General features: G+C 48.2%; 2 protein-coding genes across 3 annotated transcripts in view; one reads left to right on the forward strand and one right to left on the reverse strand.

Moving 5' to 3' along the window:
- The window catches only part of LPCAT3 (lysophosphatidylcholine acyltransferase 3), a 29,428-nt gene extending 10,504 nt beyond the window's left edge, over positions 1-18,924 (forward strand). The window contains exons 2-13 of the mRNA XM_032473371.1: positions 13,148-13,255; positions 13,789-13,895; positions 14,432-14,525; positions 14,689-14,726; positions 15,158-15,336; positions 16,049-16,157; positions 16,817-16,903; positions 17,001-17,167; positions 17,679-17,826; positions 17,900-18,058; positions 18,166-18,294; positions 18,527-18,924. Of these exons, the coding sequence (XP_032329262.1) occupies positions 13,148-13,255; positions 13,789-13,895; positions 14,432-14,525; positions 14,689-14,726; positions 15,158-15,336; positions 16,049-16,157; positions 16,817-16,903; positions 17,001-17,167; positions 17,679-17,826; positions 17,900-18,058; positions 18,166-18,282 (1,313 nt within the window). The 3' untranslated portion in view covers positions 18,283-18,294; positions 18,527-18,924. The remainder of the gene's footprint in view (positions 1-13,147; positions 13,256-13,788; positions 13,896-14,431; positions 14,526-14,688; positions 14,727-15,157; positions 15,337-16,048; positions 16,158-16,816; positions 16,904-17,000; positions 17,168-17,678; positions 17,827-17,899; positions 18,059-18,165; positions 18,295-18,526) is intronic.
- A 201-nt stretch (positions 18,925-19,125) lies between these two features.
- EMG1 (EMG1 N1-specific pseudouridine methyltransferase) lies at positions 19,126-23,982 on the reverse strand. 2 transcript variants are annotated; one of them, XM_006173006.2, is made up of 6 exons: positions 23,687-23,982; positions 20,566-20,667; positions 20,315-20,456; positions 19,921-19,979; positions 19,695-19,844; positions 19,126-19,396 (listed from the first exon to the last, which is right to left on the reverse strand). In XM_006173006.2, exons 1-6 carry the CDS (start codon positions 23,852-23,854, stop codon positions 19,283-19,285), a joined length of 735 nt encoding a protein of 244 aa, XP_006173068.1. In that variant the 5' UTR covers positions 23,855-23,982; the 3' UTR covers positions 19,126-19,282. The 2 variants fall into 2 exon arrangements, with proteins under 2 accessions (XP_006173068.1, XP_014409331.1); XM_014553845.2 differs by lacking the exon at positions 19,695-19,844 and having other exon boundaries at positions 23,687-23,914.
- Positions 23,983-24,040: the final 58 nt, after the last annotated feature.

Genomic DNA, 24,040 nt, shown 5'->3' on the forward strand with positions numbered 1-24,040 from the left:
CAGCCGCTGAGAGCCAGGAGCCCGCTGCTGCCAAACGCCTTCACCCCAAACCCCCACCAGAACTTCTTTTGGGAATATGCCTGTTATTTGGAAGATCTTGGATGAAGAATTCTGGGCATAGCAGAATTTTCTGGCCTATGCCAATTTTCTTTTGGTGGTTGATTTGTTTTTTTAATAGTCCAGGATTTGTGCAACCTGAAGCTTCTGTAATCTTGGTGACCTTCTTTAAGAAAAAGAATTCAGAAATATCTTACCAGTTTGCAGAAATACACAAACACATGAACACATTGCTAGCTCTCACCTCCACCCCACCCCACTCCCTGAGGCCTCAAACTGAAGCCTGATTAGCTTCCTGGCAAAGCGGCTGCTTCCTGGGAGTGCAACTCGGTACAACTCAGACCTTTGTTTTTGAAACTTGCTATGAGCTCAATTTAGTTAAATCGGATTGAGGTGGGCAGAGGTCAAAATTTCCCACCCCTAGGTTAGAGGCTTGAGCCTGAGATTTTATATCTGAAAGCCAATTCAAAGAATATTCAAATTTTAAGAAGTTAGGTATAGATATGCTTATATAAAACATTTGCCCATATGTAAATATTTTTAAGTGGCCTCAAGGGAGTACATGTATGATGCTTTTAAAGATATTTTCTCTTTTAATCTGCACGATGGCTAGTATTTTCCCTGTCGACTGAAAGAAAAATGCTCAACCTAAAAGCTGCGAGCTAGGTTTTATTTGAAGACCTTACTGAACTATAGCCTGGGAGACAGCCTCTCCGATAGCGCTGAGGAACTGCTCCGAAGAGGTTAAGGGAGGAGCCAGGATACATACAAATTTTCTGCCGGGGAAAAAACATGCCGTCTAACGTCAAAAGATAATCACGCAGAGCAGACATCTCAAGTTAATGATCTGAGTGCTTTACTAAGGATGGGAAGACGTAGGAATCTGGGCTCATTGCAGCTGTTCCTCAGACACACATCTTAACCATCTACAGCCAGTGTCAGAAGCACAGAATCCTCGCAGTTTCTCTGCATCCTCAGTTCCCCTCTGGGTGCGCTGTTGGTGGGCGGCTGAAGTAGCTGATGGCTCAATCCTTGTGGAACTGGAATGGGGGGGGGGGCAACATTCTTTTCTTTACATCTCTATTTTGAAGATGGAGAAGGTGACCAGAGAATCTAAGTGATTGTTCAAGCGGCAGAGCTGAATTTCTGAATTAGGTTAGTCTTGATAAGTGAGTCCAGGGACATTCTAGCTAGAATCAGATCTTTTGGCTACAAGATGCCACCATGCAGTTTACTAACTTACAGAGAATTTCAATGTGATAAAATGCACTGAATGTAGGCAACAGGGGTGCCATTTATCTTTGCTAATAAAGGCGTTTTGGTGTCTTAAAGTGCCTCAAAGTCAGTCAGCACATCTGTTGTCCCTGTTCCACTGAAAGGAAGACATGCTAACCAACAGCCTCTTTCAGCTTTAACGTTCTTTCAGCCTATACAGTTTTGTAGCATACTTTTTGGTGAAAAAAATTAAAGTAACAAAATAACTATGTGATCATTTGAACAACCTGTAGTAGTAGGGAAAAATACTGTCATCCAGATGTTCACACACAAGGACGATGTTCCTAACGTCCCTTTTGCCATCTGATCAGGCTTGAACTACTCAGTGCTGGCCATTGACAGATGACTGACTCATTCCTGGGTTCAAAAGCCAGTGAGCACCTGTGTCTCCTTCCTGTCGTGTGACAAAGAGGGGACTGGTGGCTTCAGACTCAGCCTGCTGTTGCTTCATAACTTTTCCACTTTCACAGCAAGTCCCACCAGTTTGCCAGCATATGTGTCATTGGCACTAAGCTTAAGGCCTTTGCTTATTAATCACTAAGAGCTCTTGGCTTAAATGGAGCAATTAAAGACTTAGTTTTGGTGGGACTTCAGGGCAGTTCAGCCTTAGGTTGTTTGGTTGGGTTAAATGACTAGAAAACTAGTATTTTTTTAACCTTTCTTTCTCATAAGTATTAGCCATTTACTAGTTTACCCTTAAAATGTCCCCTCTGTTCTTCATTTATTCCCAGGACATTTTGATCACTTGTCCCAGTCTCCCTGAATCCTGTGCTAATCCTGTTGTCAAAATACTTGAGATACTCAGCTGGAGGCAACTTTCAGAAATGGACTGCCATACTCTTACTGCACAGTATGAGGGTAGGGGCGGGGCGTCCCCAAGAATTGATTAAGAAAGAAAGTGCAGGAGAGCACCTAAACTTAACGTTAAAATGAAGTTTTTAATGTTTTTAGACAGGAAGAGAAGCAGACACAAACGTAGGTATGCGTGTGTCCATGAGCAGGTGCTTGAGTGTAGACTGTAACTGAGAAATCAGAGGGTAATACAGCTGCGGCTTTGAAAGCACACAGCTAGTTATCAGCGGTTCCCTCGTGGGTCGCTGCCAGGTGCCAAGGCACGTGGCAAGAATATCAGTGCGGAAATCAAGTGATGTGGATTCTCATTTGAGCTGTGCTCTGTGAAGCTGAGGCGGGCCAGTTACCCCCTGTGGGCTTTAGTTTCTTATCTGTCTAATGAAGGGTTTGGAGGCAGTGTTTCTAGGAGCTCTTCAGTTCGAAGAATGTATATCCTGTGAGTAACCGTTCCGCACATGACTTAGACTGAGCACACAGGGTTGCCTGGGTGTGGAGGGTGGGCTGGCACCTTGCCCAGACTGTTGACAAGGGTTAATCTAGTGAACAGAAATGGAGGACTGGTTCTAAACAAACTCCAAAGGTGAGCTTCATCCCCATGTGTGTGCCCATAATCTCCCAGCGCCCTTCCAGCTGGCAGGGTGGTCAGAACTAAGTGCAGAGCACTGAGTGCATCATCAGTTACCCGCCACTTTAAAGAAACAGCACCCAGGAGGGCTCCACTCTCCTTCCTGTTTCTGTTCGTCTTCTTTTTCCCCATGTAGTTCCTTAGCACAAGGCATTTCCACTTTGGTGAGACAGTAGGAAAAAAGTTGCATGCCTGAGCTTCCCAGTAGAAATAATAATGATAAAATTGTGACGTGAAAATATTTGACAAAAAAAAATAAGCTACAAATAAGCCACGTTCAAAAACAGTCCTGTTTTACATTTTGGTCTGTGGTTCTTGGGGAAATTGAACTGAAATTTGACCCTGAGTGTGGCCTTCCTGTTGCCCAAAGCAAAATATCCATTATCCATGGTAATGTTTCATAGTCTAAAAAAATTTCAACCTCCAGATGATCGAAGGATGAAACTGAGGTTTTTCCAACCATCTCTTTTCACTAAAAATTCCAGAGTCGCCATAATCTTGTCAGTAAACCATCCCAAAGAACAGTGACAGACATAGCTCTTTTTTTTTTCCTCTGCCGCCATCACTTTATCTCCAGCTGTAAGCATGAACTTTGAGTTTGAGGTGCATTTCAGTCACTTTACTCTAAGAAGCCCATTGGCCGTCTGCACCAGATCTCGCAAGAGGTGACGGTGAGTTCAGGGAGGTGGCCTGGGCTATGGGTTTGTTACCACGATGCCGAAGGCCAAGGAGAAAGTGGGTAGACAGGGAATAGAGGTGATGAGTTAGGCCACAATTCTAGGAGATTGATGGCAAAAGGGGTAAGCAGACCTGAGCGGCAGAACAGGGAACAGGGGGCAGGGTCCAGCAGGATGGGACTGAGTCTGCGCACGCTGGAAAGCGGAGCAAGGAATGGGCTGAGTGACTCTGTCGTGGGTTGGAATCCAGCTTCAGCAATTACTAGCAGTCAGCACAGGTTAGATAACTGCTTTGATTTGTTTGATATCATTGCATCCATGAAATGAAGACAATAAATTATTTACCTCACCTTGTTGCTCTGAGGACTCAGTGGGTAAATTTAGCGTAACTCAGGGCATGACCTGGTGAGTGTGTGATAAAGGAAAGGGTGGTTGCTGGTACTGATGGTGATAACGTGTGTTATTACTGAGAAGGAGAGAATAAGGAAGTGGCAAGAAAGATCATAGAGGAAGTTCCCAAATAAGCCTGCTATGGCTAGAATTCAGGGGATTGGGACCAAAGGGAAGGCGGGGATGGACGTCTAGGGAGAAGGGAGGGACATCTTCCTCTGAGTCTGGAGAGAAGGATGGAGGCATGGACTTCAGGCAGAGCTTCCTAAAGTTTCTGTGGACCACTCCCTGAAGGCCGTGACAATGAACAAATGTCTGCTCTCCAGGGCTTGGGACCCCCGCCTAAAGCAGCTCCAGGAGACAGCAACGCCGTTGAAGTCTCGGGTTGTATCTTTCAAATACAGGGCAACTTTGCATTCGATTTGGTAGAATCTCTTGTCTGAACGCAGTTAAGTGACTTACTGGTGAAAGGACTTGAGAATTTTTCCTGCAGAACGGCTAAGAAGGGGGTGCGTCTTGCTGGCCTCCGGCCCCTGGGTCGCTCACGCTTAGGGAGACACGTGAGTTGGCAGCGATGTTTCATATCAGAGCTCGGAGCTGCCCGCCCTGCTCCTGCATAAGCCCAACTTCTAAAGGAAGAGGCCTGTCGCATAGCTGAGGGACTGCCGCTTGTTTCCCATCACCTTTCCAAAGAGAATCCCCGCTGGGTGGTTGGTCCCCCCGCTCCACCCCCGGTCTCATTCTGCTCCTCCCACGTGATGGTCCTTCCCGAGCGAAGCCCCGCGTCACCCTTCCCACCGAGGAGACCGAGGTGCTTTCCCTGAGCTTGCTCATCTGCCGTCCATGTCCCTCTGTCAGCCTCCCTGCCTTGTCCTCCAGGCTCCGGGAAGAGCCAGGGCCCCCCTTCTCAGCTCATCCCCCTTCCAGGGGCACAGATGCGGTCCCTTCCCGCTGTCTGCCTTCTTCCATAAACGCCTAGGGAGAGGACGTTTCCATCTTAAAAATACTTCCCTTCACTCCGTGGCCACGCTCTCTGGCCGAAGTCTTTTACCGGCAAATGTCTTGAACTTGGGGCCTCCGTGTGCAGCCTTCATTTCCTCTTTATCCGCCCACTCCCTTCTCAGCTCACCATGGCCCTGGTCCTGCACTGCTTCAGAGCTTCTGACTGTTTCATGGTGCACGTCTTCCTCGCCTCCTTAGGCTCCGTAACCGCTGATGCTGTTAAACTCCTCCTCCTCCAGTGGTCATCTTCCTTTCTCACCTGCGTACTCTCCTGATCCACCTCCTTGTTTTTGTTTTATCTCCAGTTCTTTTGCCTGCACTCCATTAAGTGCAGGCATTTTCCCAGACGGCCCTGGACCTTCCTTTGTGGTCTCTCCCTATGAACACTTACCCTTTTTTCCTGGCTCCAGCTGTCACCAGCAGAGCCAGCTCTCTGCTCCAATCTGTGTGCCTCTGTCAGCGCCACCACCTTCTGACATGGAACCTTGAGGTCACTGGTCGTCACATAGGGGCACGTGTACCCCAGAGGAACCCAGAGACTTTCCAGGGGGTACACAGGCGGGGGTGAGGGAATCCATTTCCAGATTTTCAGCTTCCATATGCATCCTTTTCTAAAACTGATACACTTCTGACTGTCTGCTCTGAGGGTTCTCCCACCGTCACCCTGCACCAGCCTTAAAGGACAACGGCCTGGTGGGTGGTAAACATTTCACAGGAGCCACTAACGTAAAGCAAAGAGGAGCCCCTTATGTTATCCAGGGGATAGACTCGTGGCAAACCTCTGCCTTACGTCCATCTTAGAGAAGAATTCAGGAGCGAGATGGTTGTCAAGAGAGGGAGGTACTAGCACATTTATTTGAATTAAAAAATAAAGTTAGAACTCTTCTGACGGAGCGTAAGTCTAGCCGAGCTGATTGGTTCGCCATTTGGATTACGTGGCAGACATTGTCCACAGGTACTTAAAGTGCATACTCGATATACATTTAAAAAACAGGCATCATTTGCTGTTGTTTAAACGTACGAATGTTAAATAGCAACTCCCAGACATGAGAGGGGGTGTATAGTTTTCAGAATTCCTTCAGGGGCTATTCCAGCAAAAAGTTTGAAGACCACTGCAGCAACTTAACCATCTTTAATTTGTCCTTTTCCGTCATCCCCCACAGCCAATCAATCCTATTGATGTGTTTTCCTAGTATATCCATTTCAGGCTCTGCCTGGTTGTCCAAACCTTCCCATCCCTTTTGTTACGCTGTTCCTCCCCTCTTGCAGCAGCCGGGTCTCCTGAAGTGACTGTCCGTGCTGTCTCCTACCTCTGTGTCTTTGGTACGGAACGCCCCTCCCTTGGAATGCCCTTTTCTCATTTCTTCTCTGTCTGTCCCGACTGCTCTGTTCATCGCTGATCTCTCTCTTCTCTCTGCAGCATGGGCGAGTCCGTGCAGTTAGCATTTATAAAGCGGCATTGCTTGGTATTCTTTTCCGTCCGTCTAAAAAGCTCCTCCGGAGTTGAAACGCCTTTCTCACGGCTCAACCATATACCCCTTTTTGCCTAATGCATTGCTGACCACATAATGGATGCTCAATAAATATTTTATTGACTGCCTGGAATATAGAGTATGTGTTCATTCAGTCTTTTATTTTTTTTTCTTCCATTCAACAAACATTTTTGAGACCTTTTTTGTACCAGGAACTGTATGAGGCACTGTGGTACAGCAGGAGGAAAAACAGACAACAATCCTTGCCTTCAAAGACTGATAAATAAGTAGACTCTATAGTATGTGAAAGAGTCATAAGTACTGAAAAGAAAATAGAAAAATGAAGCAGGCGAGGAGGAGAGAACGTGCGTGTTGGCAGCAGATAGGGCGGGGTAGGTGTGTGCAGGTTTAGATAGGATGGTCAGAAAAGGTGACATTTTAGTAAAACCTTGAAGTGCTGCAGGGACTTGAGCTTATCTGTGAAAAGGCATTTCAGGCAAGGAAGCTATTAATGTGAAGGCTCTAAGATTGCACCTGCTGGACATTCCAGGAAGAGAGTCCGAGAGTAAGAGAGGGGTCAGAGAGAGGTTGGGGGGGCAGGGAACGGATGGGTTCTGGTCGGTTCTGGTTGGACTTTGGCTTTTGCTGAGAGAGACTGAAGGCCTAGGGGGCAGATGGCCAGGAGGCAACTGTAACCACGCAGGCCAGAGATGGTGCTGACCGGGACCCTGGGAGAAGTTCTCCACACACACATTCACACAAAGCCAGCGGGAGCTGGTTGAGTGGGTCTTACCTGAGAAATTCTGGTTAAAGTGGGTATCAGGGCTTCTGAATCTGATCTTCATTCCATGTGACGATCAGATGACTAAGGGATTTCCTTCCCATCTTCATTTTGAAAGAAGAGTCATAGCATATTTATTTTATGAGGATACTGTTTACAGCTTGCCAAGAGCACTGTCTCTAAAATGCAACGTACCATTTAGTTAAGGCACCAGATAGCTGGAGGAAGAGGGAGTCTGGAGTTAAGGCAGAGCTCAGTTTGAATCTCTGTGACACTGCTGTCACCTCAGGCTGGTTGATGAGTTAACCTTTTTGGTCCTCAGTTTCATCAGTAAAATGAGCATCTCGGTGAGGGTTCATATAGTAAGCCTGGTACATATTAGATGCTCAGTAAATGCGAGCTGCTTCAGCTCTGCTTTAACAGAGAGGCGCCCAGCGATCTCATCCAGTCACACGGCTTTAAACACCATCTGTTTGCTGGTGTCTCCCAAACTTTCATCTCTCGCCCAGGCCTCTCCCCTCAACTTCACACTCGTGTACCACGTGGAGTCAGTGTAAGTCCCAGACTGAACTGTGGGCACGCCTCCCTCCCTAAGCCTACCCGCCCCCTTCAGCTTCCCCATTTCAGCAAACAGCAACTCACCCTTCTGCTCACTCAGGACAGAAGCCCTGCAACCTTCCCATCAACCCTGACCCCCTCCCGAGCCCCTCCCCTGCCCCTCACCCCAGTCAGTCAGCAAACCCTATCCTGCCTTTCAGTTGGTAGAGGGGTGGTTGGAGCAGGTACTCCACACAAGGGGACTGGCACAAGCCAAAGTCTAGAGATGAAAGACAGAAGACCTGTTTGAGCAAAAACTAGCACATCAGTTAGCTGAAGCAGGGAAACGGAGGCGCTACCTGAAAATGCAGTTGAGAAGACAGACCCTGAATCTTAGGCTTGGGAATTGGTGCTCTATTGAGTAGTCCGTTGGAGTCATCAATGGCTGCAGAGCAGAAGCTGAAGGAAGAGCAGTCTGGTGGAGGACTGCTCAGAGTGAGGCTGCAGGCATAGGTGAGGTCGGAGGTCATGGCAAGTGTTTAAGGGTGAGTGCTTGCAGGCCTTCACTGCCAGCGTAGCACAGGAAATGAAGGGGCGGTGTGATGGTGTGAAGGAGGCCTCAACGGGATTTGGTGATTAGATACAGGGAACCAAGGAGAGGGAGGAGGCGAAGACAGCTTCCAGCCCTTGACTGCAGTTGTGTGACCCGGAGAACGGTAACACCATTAATAACAGAAGCAGCCAAGAGAAGGCCGATTTGGGGGGAAAGTCATGTTTTAGGTACACAGAGTTTGAGACAGTATAAGATGTCAAACTAAAAATGCCCAGCCAGGAAGCAGGAAATGTGGAACTGAAACTCGAGAAGTTGGGGCTAAAGATGTGGATTTGTCTTTGGCATAAAGATATTAAGTGACAGGAGAGTAGGTGGAGTTTCCAAAGAGGCAGTGTAGCAAGACTGCCTGGAGGTCAGAGACAAAGAGAGGTTGGTGCGATCTATTCAGATTATAGTCGCCACCCTCTATGAAGTCAAAGCTGAAAGCAAGCACAGAAAATGAGAGTAAACATTTAGGAACTTTGGTAGCAATTGGATAATGCCACATCATCCGATCCCAGTGACTTTGAATTTTACAAAAGTATTGGTCCACAACAGATGGGGAATTTTCAAAACTGGTCTACACCACTGACCGAGAAGTGCTGGTCAGAGGATAAAAGAGCGAAGAGGTCCATTCCTAGGTATTGAAAATGCGTGTCCACACAAACAGTTATACAGGAATGTTCATAGCAGCCTTATTCTTGATACCCAAAAAATGGAAACAACCCAAAAGTCCATCAACTGACGACTGGATAAACAAATTATGGTCTATCCAAACAAAGGAATATTATCCAGCCATGAAAAATAATGAAGTACTGATACTGCTCCACCATAATGAACCTTGAAAATATTATGCTGAGTGACACAAAAGGCCACATCTAGGATGACTCCATTCATTTGCAATACCCAGAAGAGGCAAATCTGTAGAGACAGAAAGTGTCTTGGTGGTGACCAGGCCTGGAGAGTGACTGCTAACAAGGATGGGATTTCTTTTGGGGGGAATGAAGACGTGCTGGAATTAGAGGATGGGGACGGTTGCACAATCGTGTAAATATACTGAAAACCACTGCATTCTTCACTTTGAATTGATAGTATGTGAATTACATCTCAATGGGGAAAAAAAAAAAACAGGGAAACTGTATATCTCAAAACCAACAAAAAAGAAGCTTTCCCCCCAAAAAAGAAAAGAAAACACAGTGGGGCAGTTGAGGAAAGCAGGGAGGAAGAAAAGGCTGTTGGATTGGAGCGTTTTAACCAGGAAGATTGAACCAAAGCATCATTTCGTGCCAGCGGTTCTCACAGTGAAGCCCGTGAACTCCTAGGGGTCCCTGAGAACCTTGAAGTTATTTTCAGAATAAAACTAAGATGTTATGTGCTTTTGTCACTGTGTTGACATTTGCACGGACGGTGCAAAATCAGCGGCGAGTAGAGCTGCTGGCCCCTTAGCACAAGCCAGGGCAGGGGCACCAGACTGAGCCAGCACACACACACACAGTCAGAAAAGGGCAGGTCCACTTCAGAATGTCCTGGATGAGCATCAGTATTACTATTTTATTAACTTTCAATGCTGAGTACACGTATTTTTAACATTCTGTTTGAAGAAATGACGCACGTGCCTCAAGCATCCTCTGTGTCCAAAGTGGGGGTGTCTGGGGCAAAGCGCCTGCGCGCTGGCTGGAGCTGCACGTCGAATTGCGGCTCCTTTTTTCATGGAACAGAATGACTGACAGGCAAACTGTGGTTACTTAGACTCGGGCATTTGGCAGATAGTTTCTTGAAAATGTACAAGGTGAGCCTGTCACTTCAAGGAAAGCAGTCAGTGCTCAATTTAGAGCTTTCAAGTGAAAAAGAATTTTGGAAAAACCTGTATCCGCTACCTTGAGCTTAACAACTTCCCTGTGTACAAAGATTTCCCTGATGGAAATCAATGGTGACATTAAGGACTGTGATTTTTTTTGTTTATATATTCTAATGATGTGTCAATATTTGGAAGATTTGCCTAACTCAGCGAATCAATATTTTTCATGTGACCAATGCATGATGTTACGAAAACCACACCTGTGGAAGACTCATTCACAGCACACTAGACGAATGAGTTTTAACGTAACGGTGTGAAAAGCTCATTGGTACAGTTTGGATCCCACATACACCTAACCTTTAAGAAACTACTTGCTGAGTTTGGTATATTATCAAATAATATCCAGAGTTATCTGTGAAGGCTATTAAGATTCTCTTTCCAACTGTATAATCTGTGTGAAGCCAGATTTTCTTCCTATAATTTAGCCAAAATAACATATTACAACAGACTAAATGCAGAGGCATATTTGAGAATCCAGCCATCTTCTATTTAGCCAAAGGGCCAGAAATGTGTAAAAATGTAAAACAGTGCCATTCTTTTCATTAAGTGGTTTTCTTTTTATTTAAATGGTTTGTTTTGGAAAATATAGTTGTTTCCTTTCAAAGTTTGTTATTTACATTAACATGTAATAGGTTTATTTTTATTTTAACGAATTCATAATTTTAAAAATCTGATGTTCTTAATTTTATTTTCTTATACAGTAGATACTGATGGACAGTATCCACCTTAACAAAAGGTATTTGAGGTCCTCAGTTTTTAAGGGTGTAAAATGGTGCTGAGACCAAAAAGTTTGAAAACCGCTGCTGAATGCGAAGGATGTTCCGTCAGCTCTCGGGGCGGTGTAGGTTGTGGTTTTCTTTCGGTAAGACTGGTGTCAGTACCTGGCTAAGCCAGCACATAGCAGCTCTGCCTAGTTCCATCTTCTCCCTCACACCTGCCAAAACATGCTCTATTTTTTCATCAGGGTCACAGGGACACTGATCAAACAGGCTTGGATCATATTCCCGCAGAGCCCAGAAATAGCAATTCTGGATGAAAGGCCAAGAAACTCACCAGACTTTCATGAAAAGAGCCCATGTCTCCTTCTTCAAACGAAACTTGAGAACCTTTAGGGTTAACGAGTAATCTTACAACTACTGCAGCGCAGAGAAAGTGCCACCAGCAGTCTAGCTTGTGATGGATCCGAGTTTCTGACTCAGGTGGCCCTCAGACCTGAGTAAACGTCCAGCGACAGACTTGTCAGCTTTATGTCTTGACCACCTGAACCCCTGATGGGACCAAGTCCAGTCTGCTTTAAGGTTGCAGCATTGTGGGTGCCCTCCTGTCTGCTCTTGAAATGCTCCTGTTCTAATCGGGGATTCCCGGGTTTAGGGATGCAGGTCAGGTCATCACCCTTCATCTGCCAATAAGTTTCCTAAAGGCCCTCCTTCAAACAATCAAAAAGAAGAAATAATTACAGTACGGCAGCCAAAGAAGCTCTTAAAAACCTCCAGACCAGGTTTATACGCAAACCTCTGTCTGGCGCCACTCAAGGAAAGACAGAAGTCCCAGGCGTCAAGCTCAGGGTTTCAGCCTCAGGACTAGTGAGTACTGCCGCCCTGCACTGGGGTCTTAGTTACACAGTCCTTCTTAGTCCCAGCTGCACATCGGAATCACTCAGACCTGCTGGCCCGGACTATTGACGGGTGGGCAGGCAGGCGAGCAGGCGGGTAAGGAGCTGCTTTTGTTGCTGTTCTTAGAGATTCTTCAGGTGACAGTAGCCACTATATATTGGCTCCCACAAAGAAGCACTGAGACTCAGAAACAGCTTGGAGGACGACGCCCTCCCCCAAAACAGCGCATCCCTCAAGGGGTGACTGGGCAGCCAGGCTCCAAAGCCTGCTGAGCTGAGCGCCAGCCGGCAGCAAGGTCTGGTGTTTACACACTCACAGTCAGCTCTGGGTTGTCACAGCAACTCGCCCAGCACAGTTCCTTCTTCCCCTTCGCGGCTGCATTCCAGGCTCTGCTGTTCTCTGTTATGATCTTAATGTTCTAAGTAACCTGACCTGCCGCATTCTTTTTCTTCTGCCAGTTGCTCCATCTCCATATCATGCTTCCTGGTGTGCAATTACACTTCACCTGCATGGGACTCAACCCTTCCCCCAAATACACCTGAAAGCAGGAGATAGCCAAAAGGGCCTTGAGTGGCCAGAACGGCTGTTACCAGTCCTGGGCACTCAGTCTACACAGAAGGCACCAAGACTCTTGCTTTTGTGAGAAATGGACGCAAGAACTCAGAGTGCAGGACAGTGTGGGCCCTACTACGGTTCCACACACCCCAGCAGGTCATCAGGCCATAGTGACTTCGGAATATTATGACCCAGATCACCAAGAAGATGTTCACTTATATTCAATTCAAGGAGGCAGAGTAATGTGTGTTGTGTTTTTTAATTTAGAGCATCCCAAATGATTAAGGGTTTTAGTGATTCCAATTGGTTAAAGTTTTGTTTTTCGTTTTTGTTGGGTTGTTTGTTTGTTTTTGAAGTATAGGCAGTTTACAATGTTGTGTCAGTTTCTGGTGTACAGCACAATGCTTCGTGTCTCCCCTAGCTGCTGTGCAAACGTGTATGCCTTCAGCAACCCGTTTGTAGCCTGGAATAATTTATATTTATCCTCTTAATAATCTGACAACACCCTGCTAGTGATGAAATTATAATAGATCATAAAGGTGCAAAATGGTGTTTCTGGGCATAGTTGGGCACCCTCAGTGCCTCATATCATTTAAGAAAAGTGCAAGAGAAAACTCCTAGCAGTATTTAATAAGCCAGAAATGAAACCTAGTCTTAGGGACCTCTTTGTACTGTTTCAATATAAAATTAGTATCTTCAGTTTTAGAGACTTGATAATTGGGGATACTGTTATTGTCTTAAAACATCCATATGATGTGTGTTTTTCCTCTCTGGGCTGAGTTCGTGCCAGGTGAACTTCCAAAACAAACCTGGGAAGGCAGCAGGCTCGAGTAACCCCCTTCTGACCTCTCTCCCCTCCAGGCTACCCCTTGGCTTTGTTTTATCGGCGTTACCTTTTCTACAAGGACAGCTACCTCATCCACCTCTTCCACACCTTTACAGGCCTCTCAATTGCTTATTACAACTTCGGTGAGTGAACTGAGTTAGCGGTGGTGCTGCGACTACAGGGAACCTGAGAAGGAACAGACCCGAACAAACTTTCCTGTGGAGAATTTGGTGGAGAGGGAAGCTGTCCTGCTCTGCCTGCAGAGAGAGGGTTTGCATGGGCAGGAGCGCAGCTTAACTTCTCCCTTCATGTCCATCCCTCTCCCAGATAAAAACCTTTGGAGAATGGTTACCCCTGCCAGACCCCAGCAACAGAGAAGCTTCCCCTCTGCTGTGGCTGTAATTGGCCGGCAGACCCAAGCAGTCCCCTCAGGGGCAGCCCTTAGCTCCAACATTCAGAAATACAGGAACTCCCTGGCAGTCCCTTATTTTGATACAGTTAATTTCCTTCGCTTTCTCCAAAACATGAGGCTATTTAAGGGAAAAAAAATCCCAATACCAAAGTTCTTCTTTATATATTCTCTTTGTATTTAGAAATCTCAGGAAGGGTGGGAATGCAAAAAAAAAAAAAAAAAAAAAAAAAAAAGGCTAAAATGGGCTGTCTTCCCTGCATCCAGGAAGCCAGCTCTACCACTCCCTGCTATGTGTCGTGCTCCAGTTCCTCATCCTCCGGCTGATGGGCCGCACGGTCACCGCCGTCTTCACTACCTTTTGCTTCCAGATGGTAAACGACGTTCCCTGGGCAGCTCAGACCACAGCCAACAGCAGCTGGGGACGGGGGAGGTCGGGGACTGTGGTGCAGAAGAAGCAGTGAGCCAGGAGATCCAATTTCCAATCCTTTCTCCCAACGACACTTAGCAGCGTGGCTTTGGGTCCCTTTCCAGAGGCCCAGGGTGTCGCATCTGCAGTCCGCAGTGGAGACACTTCAGCCACCTCAAGGATGGGGCACAGCCAGTCCTTCACAGAGGACTGTGCCATTAAGGTTCTCTGAGTCTGACCGGACTAGTCCAGCCGTCCATGAGTGGAGTCACTTAAAGGCAAGGCAGAAAATCTGCTTAGGATGAGCTACAGGATGTAAGCATCTAAATTCCCAGTTGAGCCTTCATTTTGCTGAGGAACCTTGAGCAAGTCTCTTCCCCTTTATAGGCTCAGTTTCTAGACCAGGAGAAGGGAAAAGTGAAGGAATACAGTGGATTTCAGAGCAGGGGGAAAATAAAGAAATGGTCACGATGGTAGAATGAACACTTGCCCCTCTTCTAGGCCTACCTTCTTGCCGGATATTACTACACAGCCACCGGCACCTACGACATCAAGTGGACGATGCCACATTGTGTTCTGACCTTGAAGCTGATCGGTGAGTGGTGGGCCACTGCCTTCCCCTTTGACACCAGGCTCCTTCCATCAGACCAGAAGCCTATGCTGGGCCCTGCCCCAGGCACTCCTGGCCATGCTCAGCCCACAGGTCCCATCCTGTGTCCTCTCCCGCGACTCCACCCGCACCTTCTCTCTCTGCTCAGGTCTGGCCATCGACTACTTTGATGGAGGGAAAGATCAGGTGAGTGCCCCTCCCTCCCTCTGCAGAGAGGTGAGGGAGTTTCACCAGGGAGCAGGAGAAAGGCTGTCACCAAAGCCTGGACCCAGGGCCAGGGGCAGGGCCCTCCCCCAGTGCCCGGCCTGTGACATCTCTGCTTAGGACAGCACGGAGCCAGGACCAACCAGTCTCATTCACTGGGTCCAGCTCTTGCTCAGAGTCCAGAGGTCGGTGCCAGTGAAGCGCGGGGAAAACAGCGGCAGCCGCTGCTGAGCTACCGCGGCACCTGCTCACCTCCACGCGCACCGCCTGCTTCTGCCCATAGTATCATCCCCTCAAAGAGGCAACTATTTGAAGAACTCGGCTCAGCGGGGCACAAAGATGGGGGACCCCAAGACTGGCTCTTGAGGGGAGATTCAAGACTATCGTGCACCCTTCTTCTCTTCTCGGCATAGAATTCCTTGTCCTCTGAGCAACAGAAATATGCAATACGGGGTGTCCCTTCCTTGCTGGAAGTTGCTGGTTTCTCCTACTTCTATGGGGCCTTCTTGGTGGGGCCCCAGTTCTCGATGAACCACTACATGAAGCTGGTGCAGGGACAGCTGACTGACACACCAGGGAGGATACCAAACAGGTAACTGCCCCCTTCCATCCAGACCTCTGTGTAGGCGTCTCACCCGATACAAAGCCACTTCTAAAGTGACTTCTGAAGGCCAGCCCAGCATTCTCCAGCCTGGGCGGCCCACGGGCCTGTGACGGGCACTCAGTACCTGCTCCCTGCAGGCAGCAGGCCCCCTGCAGCTTGGGTCCCCTCCAGCCATCCTTTCCAACCCCCTGGTACAAACATAAAAATTCACTTTTATGCCATAGGATTTTGCCTGACCCAGTCAATTCCTGGCCTTTAAAAATCCACTTTCCCAGTTTAAAAAATATTAAGTATATCAAAATCTCTATAAATATATATTACATTAGAAAATTAGTAAGTTACCAGGAAAATCCCTTTGCTGAGAACTTGTCCAGCCTGTGTTTGAGCATCGGTTCAACCAGGAGAGGAAGCAGCAGATCCAAAACTGGTCCTTCTCATTTCTGCATTGGGTTTTCAGTCCCGATGGAGACCAAGCACACTGTTGGGAGCACGAGGCCCACAGGCCTGAGGGGCAAGCACCACAGACTCCCCCGTTTGGCTCCCCACCAGCCCGGGAACTCATAGGGTTTGCACCTTCCGTTCCTCACCCCAACCCTGAGCCTGAGTGCAGGCCTGGGGCAGCGGGTGGAGGGCCACCCTCTGCCACGCCCCTCCGTCATGCCAGGCGGAGCGCATCGTGACCCCGCTTGTTCCTTTCCAGCACCATACCTGCTCTCAAGCGCCTGGGTCTGGGCCTTGTCTACCTAGTGGGCTACACCCTGCTCAGCCCCCACATCACAGAAGACTATTTCCTCACTGACGACTATGAAGTGAGTGGTCCCCGAATAGCAGCAGTGTGACTGCGCCAGAGAAAGTGGACAGGCCAGGGCCCCCGTAGATAGCCGCGAAGTGGGTAACACCACCTACAAATGCATGTTGATTTTGCTCTAGATCTGAGAGTTGGTGTCAGTGCCAGCCGGGCCAGGACACGTTCATCAGCCAGGACTGAACGACCTTCGCGGGCACAGGGCTGTGCCAGGTGCCCTTCAGCACCCCGACCTGCCCCCAGCCACTCCGAGCTCGCTTCTTACAGCCAGGCGACTCCACGGAGCACGGCGGCTCGAGTCCTCTCCAGCCCAGACAGATGGAGCTCTAGGAGCTCAGGACCTGGGGAGGGGGAATGCTGGCTTGGGCTCCGTCCCAGCTCTGGGGAAGTCGGTCTTCAGCTGACGTTGAACATGGATATTGAAGTCCCCCAGCACTAGTGTCCCAGGTGCCCAGTGCTTTAGGAGAGGAGTTGAGGACAGCACTGTTTCTGGGATTCTTTGAGGGGGCTCCCTGCTCGCTCCCCATGGCCTGTTACCAACACCAAGCAGCTGAGTGGACTGTCAGGTGGACATGAAATAGTCACCGCGTGCGTGAGGAGGGACACGCGGGAACCATCCTGGCCCAGTGGTGTCCCTAATGTACGCTGCTCCCTTTTTTCTAGAACCATGACTTCTGGTTCCGCTGCATGTACATGCTGATCTGGGGCAAGTTTGTGCTGTACAAATATGTCACCTGTTGGCTGGTCACGGTAAGGAGAAAAGATGAACCAGGGTCCCATATGGACAAGCTGCGGGGCACAGTGGGGGCGAGCTGTGGGGATGCTCACAGAGCCATCGCCCCCTCAGGAAGGAGTGTGCATCCTCACGGGGCTGGGCTTCAATGACTTTGACGAGAACAGAAAGGCCAAGTGGGACGCCTGCGCCAACATGAAGGTGTGGCTCTTTGAAACAAACCCCCGCTTCACTGGCACCATCGCCTCTTTCAACATCAACACGAACGCCTGGGTGGCCCGGTAAGCACGGGGGTGGGGGAGCAGAGAGGCAGCAGTCACTTCTGTGTCTTCACCCACTTTGGTGAAGACTTTGGGTGGGACTTCCGGTCACTCTCACACCCATACCCGCTTAACTTTTGTCCCCAACCCCAAAACCCCACAAAACCCATTCCTGTCATATTTGAAAAACAAAAGCAAGACATAAATGGCCTCGAGTCCTGGGTTTTCACCCCAGTTCTGCTGCCTGTCTTCCACCCTCCAGGGCCCCATTCACGAACATTCCTAGTCCCACCCCCAGAGCAGACGCGGTGAGGGCAGAGGGCCAGCCTCAGCGCCAGGCACTCAGGTGGTCCCTGGCTGAGCCGTAGGTCTGTTTTGTCTAAACCAGGACTGGTTCACTTCACTGCCTCTCATTCTGAAGTTGATCGGAGGGCACTGCCTCCCCTCTCCCAGGGCGAGCAGTTGCTACCTCTGCACCCCCCAGGGCACCGGGACGGACAGGTCTGAGGTCCTTCCCCACCCTTCTCTCTAGTTACATCTTTAAACGACTCAAGTTCCTGGGAAGTAAAGAACTGTCCCAGGGTCTCTCGTTGCTGTTCCTGGCCCTCTGGCATGGCCTCCACTCAGGGTACCTGGTCTGCTTCCAGATGGAATTCCTCATTGTTATCGTGGAAAGACAGGTAAGCCGGAAGGGTGGCGGGTGAAAGGGGCCTGAGAAGAGGTGATACTGAGGCCGCTGCCCTTCCTCCACAGGCTGCCAGCCTGATTCGAGACAGCCCGGCCCTGAGCAGGCTGGCTTCCGTCACTGTCCTGCAGCCCTTCTTCTACCTGGTGCAGCAGACCATCCACTGGCTCTTCATGGGGTACTCGATGACTGCCTTCTCCCTATTCACGTGGGACAAGTGGCTCAAGGTGAGTGACGGCGTGCCAGCCAGGATGGGAGGGAACCACTGAAAGCTCGGGCAGTAAGGGCTGTTCCAGGCCCTCTGTCTACCTCAGTGGCCTGTGTCTCTCCACAGGTGTATAAATCCATCTATTTCCTTGGCCACGTTCTCTTCTTGAGTCTACTATTCATACTGCCTTATGTTCGCAAAGTAATGGTGCCGAGGAAAGAGAAGTTAAAGAAGACGGAGTAATCTATTTCCCTGGTAAGCAAACATCCCTACAGCTAAGCTGCAACTACAGACTGGGGGGGATTGGTGGGGGGTGGGGTTAGTATTGGAAATGTGGGGTGAACCGCAAGGTGGCCTGGCTTCTAGGAAACCCAGTAAGGGGCACTGACTGCTCTAACTTGGACAAGCCAGGAGAAAACTGGAGGGACCACAGACCAGCAACCAGGAGCAGCACCTCTGACCAGCCTTCCCGCATCCCCTCTTGCAGGTGGCCTAGAGCAGGACTGGTGCGGAAACGCCTCCCTTGTCACAGCACTCCTTGACCCCAGAGCACAGAGGACACAGAAGCCAGGGAGTGGGGAGATGTGGCTCCCCCAGCCGTGCCTCTGCTGCCAGCCACGTCTCCATTTGGGGCCAAAGGGGAAACTCTCGTGGGAGGAGTAGAGGGGCCCACGTCTCCCCTCTGGGCTCCCCCATGCACGTTGCCTTATCTCTCCCCCTCCAGCCAGGAACCTGTTGTGTTTTCTTCTGCCAATTTACTATGATTGTATATGTGCCGCTACCTCCACCCCCCATGGGGGGAGGGGAGGGGCAAGGCCCCGCCTGCTCCACTTTTCTACCTTGGACTGTACCAGATAAAATCACTTAAGTTTGTTCAGTTTTTCACTGCTAGCACTTCTGCGCCTTTCTTTCAGACACAGCCCTCTACGCTTGCCGCGGCTGAAATAATCAGGGCTCTCCTTTACAGCACAAGCAAAGTTGGGCCAGGTGCAAACTGCCAACAGTGTAACCTCACATGTCTCTCTGAGGTGAGCGGAACGACCAGGTCACATACTGCTATGCAGGAACCCCCAAAGGACAACAGGGTTGCAAGAACAGCATTTATAGGAAAAACAGCAGGTGTACAGCCCCAACTCCCGCACACCCCGGCCTCGGTGCAGGAAGGCGCCCTCCCGGCAGTCCGCTGAGAACAGGGTTAGGGAAGCAATGTCCACAGTCTCTGTTTCAGGACAAGGTCCGACTGTCAGATGACCCCCCACACTTCTTCAAAGGCTGTGGTGAGTTTTGCACAGGTGAGGGCAGCAGAAAGCGGGTAGTTGCTGATGGACACCATCTTCTCCGTGTACTCCACATCCACCTGAGGGGAGAGCAGTCTGTCAGCTGGCTGTCACTGTCATGGGCTCAGCCCTTCTTTAGGGCAGGAAAACTGCCAGTTCATGGTGCTGTTTAATACCAGTTTTGACCACGACAAACAGGCCAGCATTCCTCAAAGATGCGCCCTGTGGCAGGAGATGGAACCCCCATGTGTCCGCAGCTTTGTTCCTATCCTGTTTCCCAACTTACAAGGACAAGGATCGTCAAAATGCTAAGTGCTCTAGGAATCCTGTACTAGGCTTCAGCTCCGTGAAGAACCTAGAGCTGGGCCCAGACCTTACCTTGCCATGGGCAAAGGCCCCCACCACAAAGACGACAGGGTCGCTGCTGGGCACCAGCTCGCGGACATCACTGACCACCGGGGTGGAAAAAGAAGTGCCAATTTTCATACATCCAACTGGGAAGTGATCTGACACTGGATTCTTAATCACCTAGAGAAAAAAAGAAAAATCAGCCCCAGAAGCAGTCTTAGAACCCTCCCTCCAACCAACAGGTGGAACAGCTCACCTTCAAGAGCTTCTGGGGGCCGTCAGCTGCTCGAACGCTGAGTTTGTGTAAAAGCTGAACTAGGACGGAAAAAAGAGTTCAGAGCGGGGTGGTGACCCCACTTCTGCCCAGTCATTTAGCCAGAAAAGCCCTCTGGTAAGGTCGGCTCCTCGTGTCCTGTGTCCACACTACTCCTAAAAATGTTATGAATGAGCAGCTGTCAAGCATGTGGGCTCCCCTCCCTTCTCCTCAGCCAGGAGCCCCCATGCAGGCTGTACCCAGGCGCGTGGGAAGAAAGTGCAGACCCCCGCGCTGGGATCAGTCACATGGGCCCCTCTTAAAAATTCCACATTTCTCCCTTGTCCTCTTCCTCCCTGCTCTACTACTCCCAAGTCTAAGTCCCAAGGCTTCTCACCCATGAGACCACAAAAGCGGTCAAAGGTCCTGGGAATTCGTGTCTGGGGGTTCACTTCAATCAGCACATTCTTCTGCGTGTGGACATAGACCTGCAGCAAGCCAGCCCGGTTCAGGGGACTGTCCATCAGCATCAGTAAACTCTGAGGGAGGCAGAAATCCAGGTATGGTTACAACTGAAGAGAAGTCACACACAGCTGCCTCACCACCCACCCAGAGGCACAGGGGCCTGAGCTCTGTCCCCGGACTTACCTGGTGAGCTATGTCTGGTCTCACTTCCCCAGGGTCCCGCCCGTTCTTCAACAGCATGGACTTGTGCTTGTCACAGTTGAGCAGCTCATATGTCTTCCCCACCTGGAGACCAGGGAACAAGATCGGGAGCAGCATAAGCTGCTTTTGCCTGGAACAGTGTTTCTCACTGTGGTCCCCATACTGGCAGCATCTGGAAACCTGTCAGTCAGTCACATTCTCAGGCCCACTCCAGACTAGCTAGATCAGACTCTCGGGGTGAAGCCCTGCAAATCTCCAGGGAATTACTGTGTGGCCACGTCCTCCCCCCAACAACCCCACCACCAATAACTGATCTTGGAGGGAAAAGGGAGGAAGGGTGCAGCCTGTGATTCCACACAATCTAAACTGAATTTAATTTTAAAACCTGTAGGTATTAGGCAAAGCCAGTGAGGGATTCTGGAACCAGGTAGAAATAAGGTTAGTGAACAAGGCTGAATGCTTGTTTATCACAAGAGCATTATGTATACACTCAGCAAAATGTACACAGTCACTATCCTCAGTTTGCTTATAACAAACACAAAGTGAAGAGCTGCAAATCTGAACAGGAAGAAGTGTGAAAATTCTAATGATACAAGACTACATACATCTAACGATGTACTTTAATCAAAGGATACTCTCAGAAATAAAGAAGAAGGGTTATTCCAGTTTTAAGGCATGTGAGCAACAGCTAAAAAAAATAAATTGCAAATTGAAGCCCTAGGGAGCATTCAGGTGGTCAGCAAAAAGTTTAAAAAACATACCATTAACAGGGGAAGGAAATAGCTCAGTGGTAGAGTGTCACAAGGTCCTACATTCAATCCCCAGTACCTCCATTTAAAAATAAACTCACATTAAAAAAAAAAAAAAACATTAAGTACAAATACAGGTTTTGAAAGGCTGAGTTTTTATATATCAATACAACATCTCTATGTCTGGCATCATCTTGAACTATGACTCCAAAAATGTTTCAGGAAGAGGCATACAGATTTTGAAATTAACTGAGTAACTAAAATAACAAGAATGTCACAGAGAGTAAGAAAAAAGTACCAAGAACTAAGTCCACAGGACACTCTTAGTTACAGAAGAAAAAGAACCTCTTGAATAGAAGAATCTAGTTTCTACCCATTAGTAAGTTATAACCAGGGTTTTGTTCTTTTAATGGGATAAAATAGAAAACATCAGAGTACTTCAAATGCAGCCATACTAAGCAAGTAAAAGCTTATGAAACTTGGTTTCATATAGTTAAGTATGTGTACTGGCTCACAATGTAATTTTTTTATAGTGGGCTGTGGTTAATAAGCTTGAAAACACTAATTAGAATAGTCAGAATGAATACCACATGTATTCTGTAATAGGTACCGGAGACATAAGAATTTTTAAAATCTTATTCTCTGTCCTCATTATAGCCTTCTAGTGGAAGAGACAAATTAAACAACCACATGAATATTTAATTCAAAGTGTGATAAACATGAAGGAGAACTAAATGGTCCGTTAAAGGATTATAATAAGAGGACTTGATTTATACCAGAAAGGGAGTCATTTCTATAAAGGAGTAACCTAATAACTGAAGAATGAGCAGCATAATAGACTCTATAATTGTTAAATGAATACACATTAAGTAGGAATTAATGAAACAAAGAGCTGAGTAAAGGGCTCCTCCAGTTAGAGAACATTATGTGCAATGGACTTAAGATACGAGAACTTAGTGCTTGCAAAGAGCTTAAAGAAGGCCAGTGAGGCGAGCATAAAGAGTAAATGGAGAGAGCAGGCCCAGATGAGGCTGGGAGAAGCAAGAGGTACCAGCACAAGGAAAGCAAAAGGTAACAGTACATAAGATTTCAACCAGCTATGAATTCCATCATCCTTGAAGTGGAATTACCATTAATGACAACCTGGCCTAATTTATTCCAGAGCATGCTCCAGGAACTTTAACTTGGCCATGACCTTTTCAACTTTTTAATAAGTAACCTGAATCAATAATAGTAACTACTGACTCCAAGTGACAGATGTTATTCTAAACCCTTTACATATATTAAATCCATTAATCCTCCCAACAACCCAGTAAAATAGGTACTACTATCTCGACAGAACACATGCGGAAACAAAGTGGTTAAGTGACACACGGAATTAACAGGCTGGAAAGACAGCAGGCAATTAACTGCGAGATGAATATAAGAACCTATAGTTAGGTTAGAAATACCAATTACACAAGAAAATGAAAAGAAACCTGATTGGCTGGTCATTTAAAAAAAAAGGGTTTTCTAAACTGCAAACTTAACAAAGTGCCACAGTGATTGAGAAAGGAAAGATGGAAAAGAATCACACCTAGATTACTATGGAAATGTACTACTTTCAAAGCACTTTGATTACAATCCCCCTGTAAAGTATTAACCCCTGCTTTACCAACTGAGCACAAACTTGTTTTCTCAAGATCACACATTCCAAGTATAAGAACCAAGATTAAAATCCAGGTCTGCTTCTAAACCAGTGCTATTTCTTCTGGCCCTACTCATTGAAGCTTAGCTCTAAATGGTAAGAGAAACAATGTTAGAAAGAATAAGAACACCGCACAAAGTTTTAAGGCTGGGAGTTGCTGGATTTATTCCGGGAAAGAGCCAAATGATAGGTAAAAATAAAGACGTAACGATGATCTGATCCAAGCAGTGTTTCGGAATGTACAGTAATATAAAGGAAGGTGACAGACACCCTTTAATGAATTAAAACACTAAGTCCTTACAAATAAAAGGGTGAGCAGACTCAACTACAGGAACTCCTTTTCTCCTTTGCCCAGTAAACTCGTCCTGGTATGAAGGGGGATGAAGCGACTAACGAAACCCTCTTCCCCTAGACGACTTTATATCACAGAATCCCGGTAAATCAACTGGAATCAAGGAGGTGACGGCTGCAATGGGATTCAAAGGCAAAGAAAACGAGTACTGCCAACCCAGGATGTTAAACCAAAAGACAGTCAACTAGACCCCTTTCTCCAAATGCACGTTACACCTCTCTTTGCTTTCTCCTTCTACTTTGAGCCCATCACCCGCATCCCACCAGGTCCCATCCTATTGATACACTAGTTCTCCACCTCCTTGTCCCAAACTACCTTGACTGTCTCCAGACTGGCTCCTTCCAATACCACAATGAGCCTACGGCCTCCGCTCTTGCTTCCCGCCCCAAGTCGGGGCCGCTTGGGCACCACAGCATCCCAGCCCTCATCCTGCTCCTCCGCGCGCCGCTCACGAGGTTGGAATCCACCACTGGGCGCAGCCATCTTGCAACCGGACCGGAAATTGTGCAAACATCCTGAAATTAGGACCGCCCGCTCGCCCCAATCGCAAACTTCCTTCCGTCCGCCATTTTGAAAGTGGGCGCTCGGAAATGGCGACGGCTCGCTGTCTTGCGCTCCCGAAGCCTCTCCGGGAGGGCAGGGTTCCAGAAAGGGGCGGGAACTTCCGGA

Source organism: Camelus ferus, chromosome 34 (genome assembly GCF_009834535.1).
Source record: "Camelus ferus isolate YT-003-E chromosome 34, BCGSAC_Cfer_1.0, whole genome shotgun sequence".
Lineage (NCBI taxonomy): Eukaryota > Metazoa > Chordata > Mammalia > Artiodactyla > Camelidae > Camelus > Camelus ferus.